The sequence below is a fragment of the Eretmochelys imbricata genome, chromosome 5, assembly GCF_965152235.1.
Source record: "Eretmochelys imbricata isolate rEreImb1 chromosome 5, rEreImb1.hap1, whole genome shotgun sequence".
Classification (NCBI taxonomy): domain Eukaryota; kingdom Metazoa; phylum Chordata; order Testudines; family Cheloniidae; genus Eretmochelys; species Eretmochelys imbricata.
Genome location: NC_135576.1, coordinates 128,121,996 through 128,138,987, shown reverse-complemented (window position 1 = coordinate 128,138,987; position 16,992 = coordinate 128,121,996). Strand labels below are relative to the sequence as shown.

General features: G+C 38.4%; 1 protein-coding gene across 2 annotated transcripts in view; it reads left to right on the top strand.

Moving 5' to 3' along the window:
• Window positions 1–14,515, top strand: part of LOC144265319 (protein regulator of cytokinesis 1-like) — a 34,454-nt gene extending 19,939 nt beyond the window's left edge. Inside the window, exons 7-14 of one of the 2 annotated variants that reach the window (XM_077817874.1) lie at window positions 1,803–1,950; window positions 3,856–3,992; window positions 5,064–5,159; window positions 6,566–6,703; window positions 8,508–8,597; window positions 10,014–10,124; window positions 12,251–12,364; window positions 13,562–14,515. In XM_077817874.1, the coding sequence (XP_077674000.1) occupies window positions 1,803–1,950; window positions 3,856–3,992; window positions 5,064–5,159; window positions 6,566–6,703; window positions 8,508–8,597; window positions 10,014–10,124; window positions 12,251–12,364; window positions 13,562–13,612 (885 nt within the window). In that variant the 3' untranslated portion in view covers window positions 13,613–14,515. Of the gene's footprint in view, window positions 1–1,802; window positions 1,951–3,855; window positions 3,993–5,063; window positions 5,160–6,565; window positions 6,704–8,507; window positions 8,598–10,013; window positions 10,125–12,250; window positions 12,365–13,557 lie in introns of both variants that reach the window. The other variant, XM_077817873.1, reaches the window with a different exon arrangement.
• The last annotated feature ends 2,477 nt before the right edge of the window (window positions 14,516–16,992 follow it).

Below are 16,992 nucleotides of genomic sequence, written 5' to 3'. Positions count from 1 at the left end.
GCAAATACCTCAAGAGGCCAAAAATCTTGGTCAGTGACTCTTTGCACGAATCTCTTGTTACATCAGAAAAGCACCAAATGTTAATTGTAAGCAATACAAGTTGTGTGTCAAGAGAACTAGATGTCTTTAGCAGGAAGTCTGGCTCTATGAACCAACAAAGACCAGATTATCGGCAATGCTAACTTGTCAAAGACATGGCAACAAGGCTCCAATATTAATCCCGCCATAAATTCAGAGTACTTAACTCTGCTAGAGTGATGTAATAACCAGAGCAGGAAGCGTTGCAGCTAAACCAGTGGCTCCCCTCTTAAGAGCCTACTTGGGTCAGGGTAATTTTAGACCTGGTAATGCCTTTACCTGGTAACTCTCTGCAGTCCATGCCCCCCTGTAATAATGCAAGTACTGCTCTAGGAGTCTTAGTTAAGGTAGATATTGGAGAGGGTAACTTTTACCTCATTTGTGCTCAAAGTAAAACTATTTCCCCCTATTTATTCCCACCCCCGCACTGTTCCTCAGACGTTCTTGTCAACTGCTGGAAATGGCCCACCTTGATTATCATTACAAAAGATACGCCCCCATCCCGCTCTCCTGCTGGTAATAGCTCACCTTAAGTGATCACTCTCGTTACAGTGTGTATGGTAATGTTGCCGGCACAGAGTGCCCAAGGCAAGCAACAGTTGGGTTCGTTGCCTGGTGTGCGTCATGCCAATGACCACAGCGTGGTGGAGAAGCAGAGAGATTTATTTGAAGCTTTAAATAGGGTGCAGGGAGACTGAGCTGTCTTAAATCTTGCAGCCCCGAATGCAGATTACAGTATACAATTTATACCTTTGCTTATTTTATTACATAAGCTTATATAATTAATTACCTGTTGCCCCATATAATACTGTAGCCAATCAGCTAAAGCAGTCAGTTGTGTTTTTTCTTAGTAGCATTGCCTGAGCTTTGCCTTATTTGGGTTTATTTGTTGTTAGTTTTTGCTAAATATTTTTGCTTTATTTATATGTTTTTTAGGCCGAAGCTGGCCTTGGCTAGTGAGCCGTGTGCAAAGCTGTTTGTTTGTGTGCTAGCTTCCTTATAGTTGTGCAGGGTCACAGAAAGTTCAAGCAGCAGAGGGGCTTCAGTTTGCCTGGGCCTAGAGCAAGAGGGTTTTATTGACACTCGTGGTTTTTTACCCTCTTGAGTTACCTAGAGTAGTGCCCAGTGTTACCAACAGTAACACCCATTGTTTCATGTTCTCTATGTATACAAATCTCCCCACTGTATTTTCCACTGAATGCATCCGATGAAGTGAGCTGTAGCTCACGAAAGCTTATGCTCAAATAAATTTGTTAGTCTCTAAGGTGCCACAAGTACTCCTTTTCTTTGTACCTATTAAGAGATTCTTGTTTAGTATGTTTCAAGCACTCCAGTAATCAGTGCCTCACGTCAGCAAAGCTTTATGGCCTCTGCCTGTTGATGTGACAAAACCATGCCTCCCACTTGACTGACTGGGTGTAGACACGTGGCTGAACTTGATTACTATTTCAAGTTTGTCCTATTTTAGCCATTCACGTTCTTTCTGCAATACTGACTTCATAAGGCTATTTTATTTTCCTTTTAACTTGATAAGTGTATTGCTAATCAGTATACTCCCATATACTACAATAGTTTCCAGAACACTAAAGGCTCAAAGGCTGTGTTGATGATATGTTAAGATAAACAGCGTGAAGCTATCCTATGAGTAAGAGAGCTAGGAATGTTATGAAGATGCATTGTTGGCCTTAATGCAATGTTTTACATTATTTTAAATAACTTTCTAGTGGGAAGAAGAGCTGCTGCGTCTGGAAGAACTGAAGAAAGAAAGCTTGAAGGGAGTGATTGGAAAAGTCAGACAGGAGCTTGACCTTTACTGGGAAAAATGTTTGTATAGCTCAGAACAGAGATCAGCCTTTCATCCATATTATGATGGTAAATCTTCACTCTGACCTGCCGCTCTTCCATTTCATGTGCAAGGATTGATTGCTATAGACTTGAAGGCCAGAATGGACTATCATGATCATCTAGTCTGACCTCTTGCATATTGCAGGGCACAGAACCTTACCCACCCACTTCTGTAATAGCCCCATAACTTCTGGCAAATTACTTAAGTCCTCAAATCATGATTTAAAGACTTCAAGTTACAGAGAATCCACCATTTACTCTAGTTCAAACAAGCAAGTGACCCATGTTGCAGAGGAAGGCGAAAAATCCTGCGGGTTGCTGCCAATCTGACCTGAGGAAAAATTCCTTCTCAACCCCACATATGTTGGGTGATTAGTTAGATTCTGAGCATGTAGATGAGACCCACCAGCCAGACACCCGGGACTTAATTCAGAGACCATCCCATCTCTGCCTGTTGGATATATTTGCCAATAGCTGTCACAGATGGGCCGTATGCAATTGTAGGCAACTTCCTCCATACCGTCTTCTCCATAAAAGTATCAAACTCAATCTTGAAACAAGTTAGGGTTTATTTGCCCCACTACCTCCCTTGAAAGGCTTTTACAGGACTTCCCTCCTCTCATGGTTAGGAACCTTCATCTAATTTCAAGCCTAAACTTGTTGATGGCCAGTTTATGTCCATTTGTTCTAGTGCCAACATTGGCCCTTAACTTAAATAACTCTTTTTTCCCTATCTGGTGTTTATCCCTCTGATACATCTTTAGCAAGCAATCGTATTTACCCTCAGACTTTGTTTTATTAGGCTAAACAAGCCAAGCTCCTTAAGTTTCCACTTGTAAGGTAGGTTTTTCCATTCCTCGGATCATCCTAGTAGCCCTTCTCTGCACCGGTTTCAGTTTGAATTAATCTTTCTTAAACGTGGGAGACCAGAATTGCACACAGTATTCCAGATGAGTTCTCACCAGTGCCTTGTTCAATGGTAATACACTCCCCTATCTCTACTGGAAATACCTTACATGATGCATCCTATGATTGCATTAGCCTTTTTCATGGTTGCATCACATTGGGAGCTTGTAGTCCTCTTGTGATAGACCAAGCAGTGCTGGATAAATTTTTATAATGGGGGTGCTGAGAGCCCTTGAACCAAACTGTAAACCCTGGATATAATGGAAACCACTTCAAGCCAGGGGGTGTGGCAACACCCCTATTTCCAGCACCTATAGATAGATCAATACATCCAAGTCTTTCTCTGCATCCTCTGTCATTACCAACTGATCTGTCCCCGGCTTATGGCAAAAATTCTTGTTGTTAGTCCCTAAATGTATGACCTTGCACTAGTAAATTTCATTTACTCCAGATTTGCCTAGAATAGTGGCTGTGTACCATTAGCCATTTTATCAGCTGGTGTCCCTCCGTCTTTTTTTTCTATACATGAAAGAAATGTTCAGTGATGGCTATTTAATAAATAGTGTATTTCTCCAAACCAACCAGAATAAGTGTCTTCATACTCTAGTCTTATAAACCGCATTACTCCAGAGTTCACTATAACAAGCAAATGCGGTGCTAGGGATTGTATCCTCATTGACCAGGTGGAAAACAGCAAAGCAGGATAGCCCTGAAACAGTGGACTTTTGGAATTAAAACATCCTATTTATTGGGGAGGGAGGAGATACTTGGAACTGACCCTAGAGTCACAGACCTTGGCAGGGTTTTGGATTAGCAACAAAACCAGGAGAGTTATGCTAGGTAAATCCTTAAAGAGTTCACTTAAATGCATTACTAAATTACTTATTTCTTAAATTACTAGAGCTTTGGTGTCCACTATGCAACTAGTATTGAAAAGCTCAAATCACAACTATTTTGTATGTGAGTAACCTTGCAGAAATATGTTATATCACAAATAATGAATAAACTAAATTTTTTCAACTCCAGATAACTTTACAGAAGATTTGTTGAACCAACATGATGAGGAAGTTATGAAAATGAAACTCCTTTATGAGAAAAACAAGGCTTTATATGATGGCATTGCTAAATGGGAAGCTACCTGGAAACAGTTCATGGAGTTGGAGGTACCAGTTACTGGAAATTTAGTTTACTCTAAGGCTTTGCTTGAGCAAGGGTAGTGTTGCCACTAAGTGGAAGAACTGTGTACTGCAACTTAAATCGATGGGGCACAATTTCTAAAGAGCAGTGGGCTAGTGATAAACAACATCAGCAGAAAAAGGCTGTTGGGTTGGGGAAAAGGCTATTGGGGTTGGGAAATCGGGTCAAGTAAATTTACAAAATCTGAACAGCTATAGAAGTGACTGTTCATAATAACTTTCAGAGGGAGTCTAAGTAGAATTCCCATTAAAGATGGGCAATCTTGAGGGATAGCATTCTCCTTAGTGAGATTTACCTTTTAACTTCACAATATCAAAATAACCCCAGTGGTATGTCAGTTGTAGGTCCTATTTATCCATGCTAAACTTAAGGGAAGCTGGATGACATGTCAGTATTTGACAAATGTCAACATATGTTCCAAGTGCAAGTTGGTATCTAAAGCATTTTGGGTTTTAGTTTTACAAGACCTGTTTAGGAGTGTTGTCAGCACATGTTCTTGTCAAATAACTAATCTGATAAATCTTAATTGTTTCATGGTGCACTTAAGAATCTTTCTTCATTACGCTGAATATATTTTAATTTTTTTTTCCAAAGAGGGCAAGTGCTGTAAATTAATATTGCTATTAAAAGACCTTTTCTCCTTTAATTTTTATCTTATGACTCGGTGAGGCAGCCTGTTGCCACTTACAGCCATCTGGGCTCGAACAATTTCCAAGCATCCTTGTCTCATGTTCATGTAAATACTGTGTTTTAGTGTTGAGGAAATACCTTTCATTCTTTTGTAGCAGATAAATGACTTACAAGTCATCATTGATGGTCTCTTCAGAGAAAGGAGTTATTTTGCTGATCATTCCTGAAATAATGGATTGAATAAGTGAAACTTCCCTAGCATTAAGTACAGAATAGTCTGTTCTGTGGGAACTGTAATGAATTCTATTACTACTTGGTGTTGCTTCTGAAGGCCCTTTGCTATTCTGGAAGGGGAAAAAAAAGGCTTGAAGTATATGTTCACATTTCAGTAAATTTATTTTGTTCAGAAAAAATCCACAAATCCAAACAGATTAGTTAACAGAGGTGGCACTCTATTGAAAGAAGAGAGAGAACGCTCAAAGATCCACAAGCTGTTAACAAAGGTAAGCCCTACCACAGCTGGCATGTATGCAGTCTTGAAATTAAGAGTTAAAATTCAGTCGTTTCAATACTATCTAGGCAAACTTGTCTGAGTTGATGGAACATAATATGCTATTGTTATAGTTCTCTCTTAATAGGCTGGATGTTGAGTCAGTTCATTTGCCATGTGATAGATCTGATTTCCATAACACTCCAGAAATTCTAATGCTTAAGGGATAGAAACTGAACTAAATACAATTCCTTCTAATAATGTTGATCCACTTTTGTGGTGATGGTCACCCTTAAACATACTTAAGTGTGAACAAACTTTAAAACAATGCTTAGTCCCTCTTTTTAGACGCTAAAAAAAAACCCCACTCAGCAGCCTACAAGGGAGTGTCAGCCTTCAACCTGTTAAATCGCCTGCACAATACTAAATGCCTGTTCAAGGAATCAAGATGAGTGTCAATTAAATGTCACTTTGCTGGGTAACACTTCGTAAAACATCTGTCCTGAACTACTGAAATTTCTGATGCTCATCCTCAGTCGGTCTGATATACAGCAGCTAAATTCATGCTCTGGCAATGTCCAGTCCTTCATTTACCTTGAATGCTTCCAGGTCTTTCTCCACCTCAAATTTCTTGGTGTTTTTTTTAGCTAGCGTAACATAAGGCAAATGAAAAGGCCTGGAACTGTGCTTTAAGCCTCACAGTGAGGCAAGACTTGAAATACTTTAAAAGGATATATTCATACTTCTTTCAGCAGGTTTTCGAGTATTACATTCATTCAGCAGGTTTTCGAGTATTACACTTACTAGTTCTACAAGAAAAAAGAAAAGGAGTACTTGTGGCACCTTAGAGACTAACAAATCGGATGAAGTGAGCTGTAGCTCACGAAAGCTTATGCTCTAATAAATTTGTTCGTCTCTAAGGTGCCACAAGTCCTCCTTTTCTTTTTACAGATACAGACTAACACGACTGCTACTCTGAAACCTGTCATTATGCAAGGCATCTAGTTCTGCAAGCGGTACCTAACAGTAATATAATTAAAATATTTGAGAAAAATCTGTTCAGTTTTGTTCAGTTGTTAAGCATTTGAACAAAACTAAACAGTACTGTGCTTGCTTAAATTTCTGACAATTTGTAGTTTTACAATCACTACTATTTTAGAAGTATTTCTCTTTCCAACTGCTGTGTGGCAGTTGCACATAATTATATAGGTATATACCACACAGCAGGTGAAAAGAAAAATACTTCTAAAATAGTAGTGATTGTAAAACTACCAGTTGACAGTTTTAAGCAAGTGCAGTACCTGAAGGAACCTGTTTCTACCTCTCTGAAATTAACCAGGCCTCAAGCTGACTGTCCTAAGCTGCTCAAATGGATAATGAAATACATGCAAACTACCTTTTTTTCATTTGCAAACTTAGTTGGGAGAAGAACTGAAAAGGAGCATTGAAAGCTGGGAAAAAGAACAAGGCTGCAACTTCCTGATCGAGGGTCAAAGGTTCCTGGACTACATGGCAAATCAGTGGGAACAGCACAAACTTAAAAAGGAACAAGAGAGAGTGAGTTTGTTTTTTCTTAAAAGTAGACAAGGGATTGGTACTACACTACAGTAGAACCTCAGCATTACGAACACCAGAGTTATGAACTGACAGGTCAACCACACACCTCATTTGGAACCAGAAGTATGCAATCAGGCAGCAGCAGAGACTAAAAAAGTGCCAGTACACTACAGTACTGTGATAAGTGTAAATTACTAAAAAGATGTAGGGAAAGATTTATTTTTATTTTTTTTAATATTTGACAAGGTAAGGAACCTGTTTCTGTGCTTGTTTCATTTAAATAGAGTTAAAAGCAGCATTTTTCTTCTGCATAGTAAAATTTCAAAGCTGTATTAAGTCAATGTTCCATTGTAAACTTTTGAAAGAATAACCATAACGTTTTGTTCCGAGTTACAATCTCCATTCCCGAGGTGTTCATAACTCTGAGGTTCTACTGTAGTTTCAGTTAATTTTAACATAATTCTTCATACTGGCTATCTCCAAAGGCCTTCATGAAGTAATAAATGATGGAGGGGCTTTGGTGGGGTAACATCTAGCCAAATATAGTGTGACAGGCAAATATCTGTGTGAATGGCATGTTGTCGGTGCTGTTAGAATACAAATTATGCATGCCCTTGAGCCCTTGAATGTTTAATTTAGATCTCTTGATGGGAAATGTGGACCCTAGGGAGTTTCTGCTGCCCCCTATTGGCTTCAGACCAACAGGTTATTTGAAAAGCCCCTTGTTTAATTGTGCAGCAGCTTTGTAATCAACTGCTGTTAGGGGGTTCAAGTCATTTACGAATGTGATCCAATGGCTAAGCGAAGAATTAGGGTAGGATTTTCAAGAGTTCTTCTCTCATTGAAGTCAATCACATGCCTTATTGCCTCAACTGATTTGCCAACACGAAACTGGTTAGCAGTGTGCCTAGTAGCAGTCTGGGGTAGCCAGCTTCCAAACAGCTATAGCAACCTGCTTCTGGACCAGCGTGGCCTCCTTCATATGGGTGTCCTGACTATGGAGGGACAGGGAAAGCTGCTCCAAGCTCTAGAAACGTCACTTTCTTCACATGAAAGTTCTGCACCCACAGCTGGTCATTCCAGGTCTGTGATCCCAACAGTTGGTTTCTGTGGCTGTAATGCAGAAGTGCCAGTCTACATAGGGGGCATCAACAGCTATATTGAGAGTCACAAGCAGTACCAGCCAATTGGATTCTGCCATGTTCGTATTGTCGTCCTCTGCCAGGTGCATTTGGTGGGTCTGAAAATGCCACCAAAATGTCCATCAGCATTTCATGGATGCTCTGCCTGCTTCCCGTCAGGAGTGAAAGTGCAAGCAAGACAAGTTTTTCAAATAGTGCCTCATTTTCACGTTGCTGGCTCCAGTTGCTGAGAGTGTGCACAGCCAAAAAATGCTCAGCTGGATGTGTTAGTGGGCTGCAACAACTTCTAGGAGTGCCATATGGGATGGACAGTCAAGTTTTTTCCATAGTGCACCATGAACCAAGGGCTAGAGCAGCTACAGGTGGGGAAGGTGCTCGGAAGCCTGAGTTAGGCTGGTTTGACTTGACTCTGCATAGTGCATTATGGGTGTGACTGCGTGTGTGTTCAGATTCTCAGAAATTATAAACCAAGGGTGAGTAATCCATGTGGGTACTCCAGGTCAGGCTTAGAAACATCGAGCCTGTGGGATCAAGTCCCCACAGACTTGTGCTGACATTACTGTGTAGACATAGTCATGTCATAATTGGAAAATTTTAGCGAGTTAGTGCACTCCTTCAATATGCATACCAGTGAAATAAAATTTAAGTCTTTTGTGTTGCAGTTAACGAAGAAGGAAGATTCTGCAGTTCTGAAAACACCCATGAAAAGGCATGCTGGCTCAACCACTCAAACTCCCCTTAAGACAAGGAAGGCAAGTATATGGTCTTTCGAAACATACAATAGAACCTCAGAGTTACAAACACCAGAGTTAGGAACTGAGCAGTCAACCACGTACCTCATTTGGAACCAGAAGTGCGCAATCAGGTAGCAGCAGAGACCAGAAAAAGCAAATACAGTGCAGTACTGTGTTAAACATAAACTACTTTAAAAAAAGGGGGGGGGTTAAAAAATATTTGACAAGGCAAGGAAACTGTTTCTGTGCTGGTTTCATTTAAATTAAGATGGTTAAAAGTAGCATTTTTTTTCTGCATAGTAAAGTTTTAAAGCTGTAGTAAGTCACTGTTCAGTTGTAAACTTTTAAAAGAACAAACAAGATTTTGTTCAGAGTTACGAGCATCTCAGGAATGGAGGTTGTTTGTAACTCTGAATAAAATCTTATGTTTGTTCTTTTAAAAGTTTACAACTGAACAGTGACTTAATACAGCTTTGAAACTTTACTATGCAGAAAAAAATGCTGCTTTTAACCATCTTAATTTAAACCGTTTCCTTGCCTTGTCAAATCTGAGGTTCTACATTATAGAGACAATGACAAATATCTATAGGGAAAAGGGTATTATGGATTTCCCTCTGCCTGGCTTCTGCCATTAATAATTCATGCAAGTAACTTCTAGGTCAGTTCTGAATCAAATCGCCTTATGTCACCTGGTGCTCTCCAAGACAATTGTTACTTGTCTCCTTGCTTATTCTGAAAGATGAAGGAAAAAGACACTGGCTCAAACTTTTTTCTAGTTATTAAAATTGGTATATTCTGTTGTAATTATAGATACCTTCGTAATCGATTCTTAATTTTAAAAAAGTTGCAAAAGTATTTGAAAATGTGAGTAGGACTGCATTGTTCGTGGAAGGAAATCATAAGAATTCATTCCTCCTCCTTCATTAGGAGATAAAAATGAGTTTGAAAAAGTCTCTATAAAACTGAGACCCTATACCTAGGGGAGAACTGGAGTTCAGTCTTAGCAACTTTGAGCCAGTAGATATTACTGTTTTCTTCTGATAGCTATGCCAGCTTTGGAGCGCTATGGGAAACTGAGGTTCATTGCTTTGTTGGGGATGAGTGAGCTAGAAAAGGGACAGATTTACTGGAGACCTTCAAGTTGTTGGCAGGATTGGTGGTTTAAAGAAGCAAAACGACACAAACTTAATATAGTCTAGGTTTGAAATGGCAGGAAGCCAGTAATGGATGAGGCATCAGGCATAGCTTCTCTGGAGAAAAGCTGTACAGCAGTTCTGTATTTAAACAAAACTTGGCATACCTTCCAGAAACTAGTCTGAAATGTTTTGTCACCTCATAGATGCTGCTGGAATTAAAGGTCAGCATGCCCTTTACTATCCTAACTTTTGTGTATTTAATGTTAGAAATCTGAAGCTTCTCATTTTTAATCTTTAGTTACATGGAGTCACAAATTTAACTGTGCTGCGGGCAGCCAGCTGCATCAGTCTGACCAGCACGGGTACATGTCCTGCAGCTGTTGCCAGAACACCTATTCCAGTTTGTAAGGTGAGTAAAGCTCTTGGATTGATTTTACTGTAGTTATTCTCAATAATAAAAGCCCTTCTTGTGGGCCCAGAAGAAGTGATACTATCCCTATTTTTATGCAGGGCTCAAGCCCTGAAATTTTGTGTATGTGTACACATACATAAAACTTGAATATTAACTATAAAAGTTTGACTGCACTTATTTTTCCACTTTAACAGCCATGTAATTTTTCTGGCAAAAGTGTTCAGTGTTTAAAAAGCTATACTAGAAACAAATTGCTATTCAGTTAAACCTCAACTTTCACTCTGTCAAAGTAAAGACTACAAATGTTTGGTAAATGGTTATGAAAACCTCCAGTTCGCCTTTAAGTTGACTTCTGTTGAAGTTCCAACATTTACTGTCTTATTATACCCTTTCTTTCCTTAGTCTTGTAACTTGCACACAAGCTGTCAAAGAAAAGCAGTCTCTGTCTAGTGGGAGAAATAATTCCAGGGAAAAATGTCCCATGATATGAGTTGTGTCAGAAACAACCTGGTCAGTTGTCATTTGTCTAATTGCTGGATGGGTGACTTCATATCACATTTCAAGGCCCTATTCAGGGTACATTCTGTTGCACGTAACCATCAATCTTCCACCTGTAAGTTCTTTGGAAAGTACAAATGAAAACCTTTTCCCTCAACCAAGCACACTAATTGTAGTATTGCATAGGAGTGTTGGACTTAATATCTTATATAGATGTTAATTTCTAAGGGAGGAGCAATAAGTGACATCCATTTTTTTTCAACAAGTGAGGGAGCAATAGGTCAAACTTGACAATACTTCTTCAAATAGAATGGTTCAGTTTTTTAGTTTCAATACCTTAACTTATCAAACTGGCATCCAGTGCTCTAGCATGCTATCAGTGTGACTGTCTGCACATGTAGAGGAAGCAGAGTTCTCTATTCCCCTCTCCAGTCTTCTGGGACTTGAGGTCATAAAAATATTGAAGTTGGGGATGTAGAAGTAACCACATCCATTCTTGGACCAGGACAAGTGGATGTTTCTTCCAAACTTCTTGACTTTCCCAGCAGGACTTAAATCTTCTAATGGAAACTTTCAGGCCACAAAGCCAGAATACAAGTGCATTCCTCACAGGGTTATAAACGTTAAGAAAATTTTTCTGTATTATCAACTTTTAACAGGCAAAATATAGACTTTAAAAGACTAATATTTGTGATGAATGAGTTGAGATTAATTGGAAAGTAAAAACTTCTTTATTTTTTCCTTTTTGGAGTTAAAAGTTGACCGGTTTGTTCCTCATCCTTAGGCAGCACAGTCAGTCCCAAATGACTTAAATTCTAGTATGTGGAGCAGCTGCTGTGAAGGTCCCTGGGAAAATATATGAATTCATATTTTATGCTACAAGTTAACTGTCAAGATCAATGAATGCCTCCATTATGAGAAAAATTACAGATAAGGAAACTAGCTCTTAATTCTAACGTTAATACAGGCTTTGATCTTAAACATTAATGGCTTTCAGGCAGCTGCTTTGGGTCAGATTGAAGTGGTTGGTTGTCAAGAGGATGACTGAATAATCTGACTGAACTTTCTAGCACTTACTGCCTATAGTAGTATTAATGGGAGCAGCATGGTTAAAGCCCCTTCGTTAGGTAAGAATTGATAGAAGTCAAACCCTTACTGCAGTATAAGGGAAAGTAACACCAAAGATCTGAGTCACCCATGCCACTTCATAGATGCATGTTTTAAAAGGTTCACGATGAATGGATATAAAAGGAGAGAGGAAGGATGGCCTTATGGTTAAAACACTGAAATGTCTCAACCTGGATTCAATTCCTAGATCTGTTTCAGACTTCTTCTGTGACCTAGGGCAAGTTACTTAATCACTTTGCCTTGATCGTCATCTGTAAAATGGGGATGTTTTCTAAAATAGAGGTATTAGTGACATAAAGTCCAGTTACAAAAGTTTAAATTAGGCTAATTTTTGCTCCTAATTATTATTGTGTATTTAATGATAAAAAGTAACTGAGCTGATTCTCCACCTGATGATTCTACATTTTCTTGGTCAGAGATCTGGTACTTTTTAATCAAGGTTGTACATAATCTGTAGTATAAAAGCTCACTAGACATAATGACATTACATTTTGCAGACACCATCTAAAAGCACACCACCAGATTCCCTGCAGCAAGCACGATTACAAGAGGGCAAAGAAAACCAGCAAACCAACAAATCAAATAATCAATTCAGCTATTTAGACTTCACGGTATGTCTTATTTTTGTCTGACTTTAAAATATAGTCTAATTTTAGAGAGGTGAGTAGAAAACTGACTAGATGTGGATGAGATTAGGTGGTGGGCATATAGAAAACTACATTCTTAGATATTTTAAATTTACCCAAGGGACAGGAAACTAAATCCTCAAGTTCTATGCCACTCTGAGGAATCTAACAAATTCTGTTTTAAAGATATTGTCCAGAGAGCTCTCAAAAAGCAGTTCAGAGTTACCCAGTACATACTGAGAGCATGGGGATCAAGATTCCACAGCTAATTGAGGACTAACCAAGGAGTAACAGGATGCTGGACAGAAAGGGTAGCTATAGATAGGAATTTTGACAGCATGAAACTTCTGGAGCAAGGGATTTATGGATTTATTTTATTACCTGTCTTCATATCTCAAACAAGGGTTTTGTTAAGATGTCTTTCTGGTGAAAACTAAAATCTGAGCAGCATGCGGGAAATGTAATGACTTCCAAGGTTTTTGCTTATTTAGTGGCTAACAAATGCATTTCAATTCAGAAAATGAACTGAAATTTAGTCCTGGGAGCAAGGCAGCAACAATCAGAAAAAGCTCACTAATCAGAAAAAGGGTTTGGTGGAGGGATAGCTCTAGTGAACAGACTGGGCTGTGTTAGTAGTGTGATGGAAACCACACAACAGCATTACTTGCTTAAGGCAGTTGTTAAATCTTCTTGGGAATATGTGGTATTGGTCACCATATCACAAATGGTATTACTGCATCCTCAACTGCAGAGTTGGACAAAAGTCCAGGTCAGAAAAAAACAAGGAAAGGATCAAAAGAGGGCACTCTAACTGGATTAAGCTAGCAACATATGATTTTTAACAGCTGTATTAAAACATAAATGAGTAAGTTCTTAAATAAAAACACAAATCAAGGGAAATGGAGTGGGGGGAGAAATCAGGCAGGACCCACTTCATTTAAATAGCAAAAATACATTCAGTAAAATATTGGTGAAGGGAAGTGAGCCAGGCTAAGTTTGAAAGAAGCATAGACTTCCTTTTGCAAAAGACAACTGAGAATTATGGTAAAGCAGGAAGATGGGGTTGTCCTACCTAGATCACTTTAATTGGGTGGGTGTACCACTGACTGTGCTGTGATTATATAGTAATGTTGTCTTGTTACTACTTAATCTTCCTACAATTTCTTAAATATTTTCAGAAAGATCTTTCAAAGAAAACTAGCAATACCAATGGGATTTTCAATTCTACAGTAAATGAGAACAGATATTAAGGATCCTGCTGCTGCACTCTCTGAAATGCCGGGATAACTCATTTCTTTGTGGCACTTGAGCGCTTTTAACTATTTTCATAGACTTGGGAGAGAAGACGACTTATGCTGTATCCTTGATGCTAGTGCCTTGACTAACTCTGGCAAATGCAGCAAGTCGAAAGGATTTGTGTGGAACCACAACTGTACCTTGAACTCTATTTCCTAGCTAGAAAATAAAAATAGAAAGTAGCACTTAAAAGTAACATGTTGAATTAGTGAGTCTTTAAAATACTCCAACCAAACTTCTGCAAGTCTTAATGTACAGTTCAAGTATTTACCTTGTCTTTCTTTATTGGTGTGGCTCATTTATTGAACTGGTTCATTTTTTTTACTGATCAGCATTTGTTTTTTCTAGAGTGCTAACATAATCCTTTTTTTAAAAAATATTTATATTCAAGCCTTTGAACTGTCTCAACTCTTTCATGAAGTTCAGACTTGCAGGTTTCATGTACTTAATTATTCTAATTGTTGTACCCTGTCAAGCAATTAACTTTCAAACCTTGGTGCTTTTTAAGCAAGTCTATGCAGGCAATTATGAAGCTAGAAAAAAAAAACACCACACATAAAACCTTTAGTTGAAGTGAAGTGATCACAATCCCTAATCACCTGAACTGCTCAGTGCAACGTTGTTTAATTTCTCTTTTACTTGATTGTATTAATATCATGCCTTGGACTGAAAATGTACCTTCACATTAGTGCTCAACTGCTTTGAGACTATCTGGATAATGTTGTGGCTAGAATAAAAACATGTGTTCAAATATTTCTTAATGTATATAGTCTGATTCTGAAAAGCAATTGAAATAATAAAAATGTGTTATGCTCTTAAATAAAAAGCTGTACTAGTCAAGATGTCTGTTTTCAATGGGATACCACTTCCTGGTTCTGAAGAAAATCTCATTTGCAAAACACGTTGTTTTGTATGCTGTTTTGTAACTAAAAGGGAACAGCTGGCATTCATAAATTAAAAACAGTAATTTGTCTGAGGAGACATTTCATTGTGCATTAGTAAACTTTAAAAGCAGATTTGGAAATTGATCAATATTGAATTTTACTCATGCTGTGTAATTTTTTTCTTGAAGTAGAATACTTCAAAAACAATGAGGAGTCCAGTGGCACCTTAAAGACTAACATTTATTTGGGCATAAGCTTTCGTGGGTAAAAAACCCCACTTCAGATGCATGGAGTGAAAATTACAGATACAGGCAGGGTGGATTTGATTTAAATCACTAGTCAGTTACTTCCAAATTTCAACAGCATCAGCAATAAAACAGCTATTTCCCTGCATTTTGTTCAAGGCTAGAAATAGGCTTCAGGGTACTCAGCATGTGTTCAACATTTCTCTTAAGCCCAATGTTGAGATCTTTGGCTGTGACAGTGCCATCTATTTTATCATGATTCTTCACAAACTGTCATCAAATTAGGCCAGTTCTTGATATAGTGCTCAAAACAGTCCACTACTGAGTTCTATCGTACGTCTTGTGGGAGAGTTGGCTTGGTTCCTCCCACTTTTTTCAGAGCAGCTGCTGCAAAGTGTTTGTTATGGAAGTATTTTGCAATTTCAACAACATTAGCCTTTATTTCTAGAACACTGAAGTCTTTGGCTAGGAGGTGCATCAAATGAGCATTGCAACCATATATTGTTAGCTTGGGACTCTCTTCTAAATAATTTCTTCTCATCTTGGATACATTTGCAACATTGTCTGTGACCAAGCTGCCTACTGGACATTTGAATTTTTTCCCCACAGTTTGTTATAGCTTTTATTGCTACTTCTTGTAAGTATTATGCTGTGTGTGTATTTCCTGATGTATCAGTTGTTTCTGTAAGGAAGACATTCCCTTCTACTGTTGTCACACAAGCACAAACAACAGGATCATTGTGGACATTGCTCCACCCATCAAGACTCAGGTTAACAATTTCACCCTCTAGACCTTTTGCACACTGCTCAATTTCTCTTTCATACACTTTATCCAGCAATTTGCCTGCAATATCTGCTCTGTTGGGTGGACTGTATTCTGGTCTTAATGACTGAACCTTGTTGATGAAATACAGGTTCTCAATCATACAGACAGGAGAGTTTGTTGCATAAACAAACCGGGCAATTTTTTCCATCAATTACCTCTTTTTGTAATCTGCTGGTTCTTATCTATGGTTGTTTTTGGATGATGGAGTTTGTTTGGGTTTTTTTTGGCTACAGGTGATATACTGACATTATGTGATTATGTGACATACGTAATGTAACTGAAAAACTATCATTGGCAGTTAACTCTAAAACTATAGAAAGTGATGGTAATCTTGAAGGTGGATAGTCTTCAGAATCCTGTATGGATTGAGGATGGATTCTCCTAAACAAAATAAGTCAATACAGTTATTTAATTATTACTGCCATACTGCTAATTTAGTATTACTCATTGCATTCACTGACACTCAGTACTACTTTAAAGGTGAAATTGTAAAAGAAAGATCTGCCTATTTCAGCTATTTATTTTTTAATCACAACTGCATCTAAATGATAGTACCATAGAGTAACAACTATATTTTTTGCTCAAATATGAGAATTCCAGAATAGTCCAGAAGGAAGGAAGACAGGCAGTCCTTAAGAAAGAAGTATGAAATAAAAAAGTTTACTAACCTGAAGATCCTGCATATTCAGACATGTTTCTTTCATCATCTTTAACGCAGCTTCCTCCTGAGAAGGGACAATTCTCATGATGTTGTTTCATTGGGGCAACCAGGCCTTGCATTTCTTTGTTGCACTGTTTGCATTTTGCACACTTGCCTGTCTTACCCACAGGCAACTTCATTAAAATATTGGAACTTCATTAAAATATTCCCAAACTGGGTCCCTTATACAGCCTGTTGCCATTGTAGGTTTTCCCTTCTAGTGAGAGAATGGTATGGTAGATCTCCCATCAATGAAGGCTACACTCAGAAAGACCTCAAGACTTCTGGAATATGCTGCTCAAACAGTTTCACTTTTGTTTCTACTGCCTGTCCCTCCCTTCTAACATTTATTTATCTCCAGACTTCTTGTCCAGATCTATTCCACCCCCAACAATCTTCTATTCATTGAACTTTTTGAAAATTTGCACTTTTAGAGAGAGATAAGGGATTGACTCTGTGTGCACAAATTTGCAGAGACACAATAGGGTTGAGGTCTGTTATTTCTCACCTCTTCTTTATTTATTTAAAACCCATTTTTGCTGTTAACAAGCATGTTATCTCTGCAGACACAAATCCACAGTTTGAGAACTGCAAAACTTACACTAGGACTTTAGGTCGAATTTAGCAGCGTTAAATCGATGTAAACCTGCACCCGTCCACAC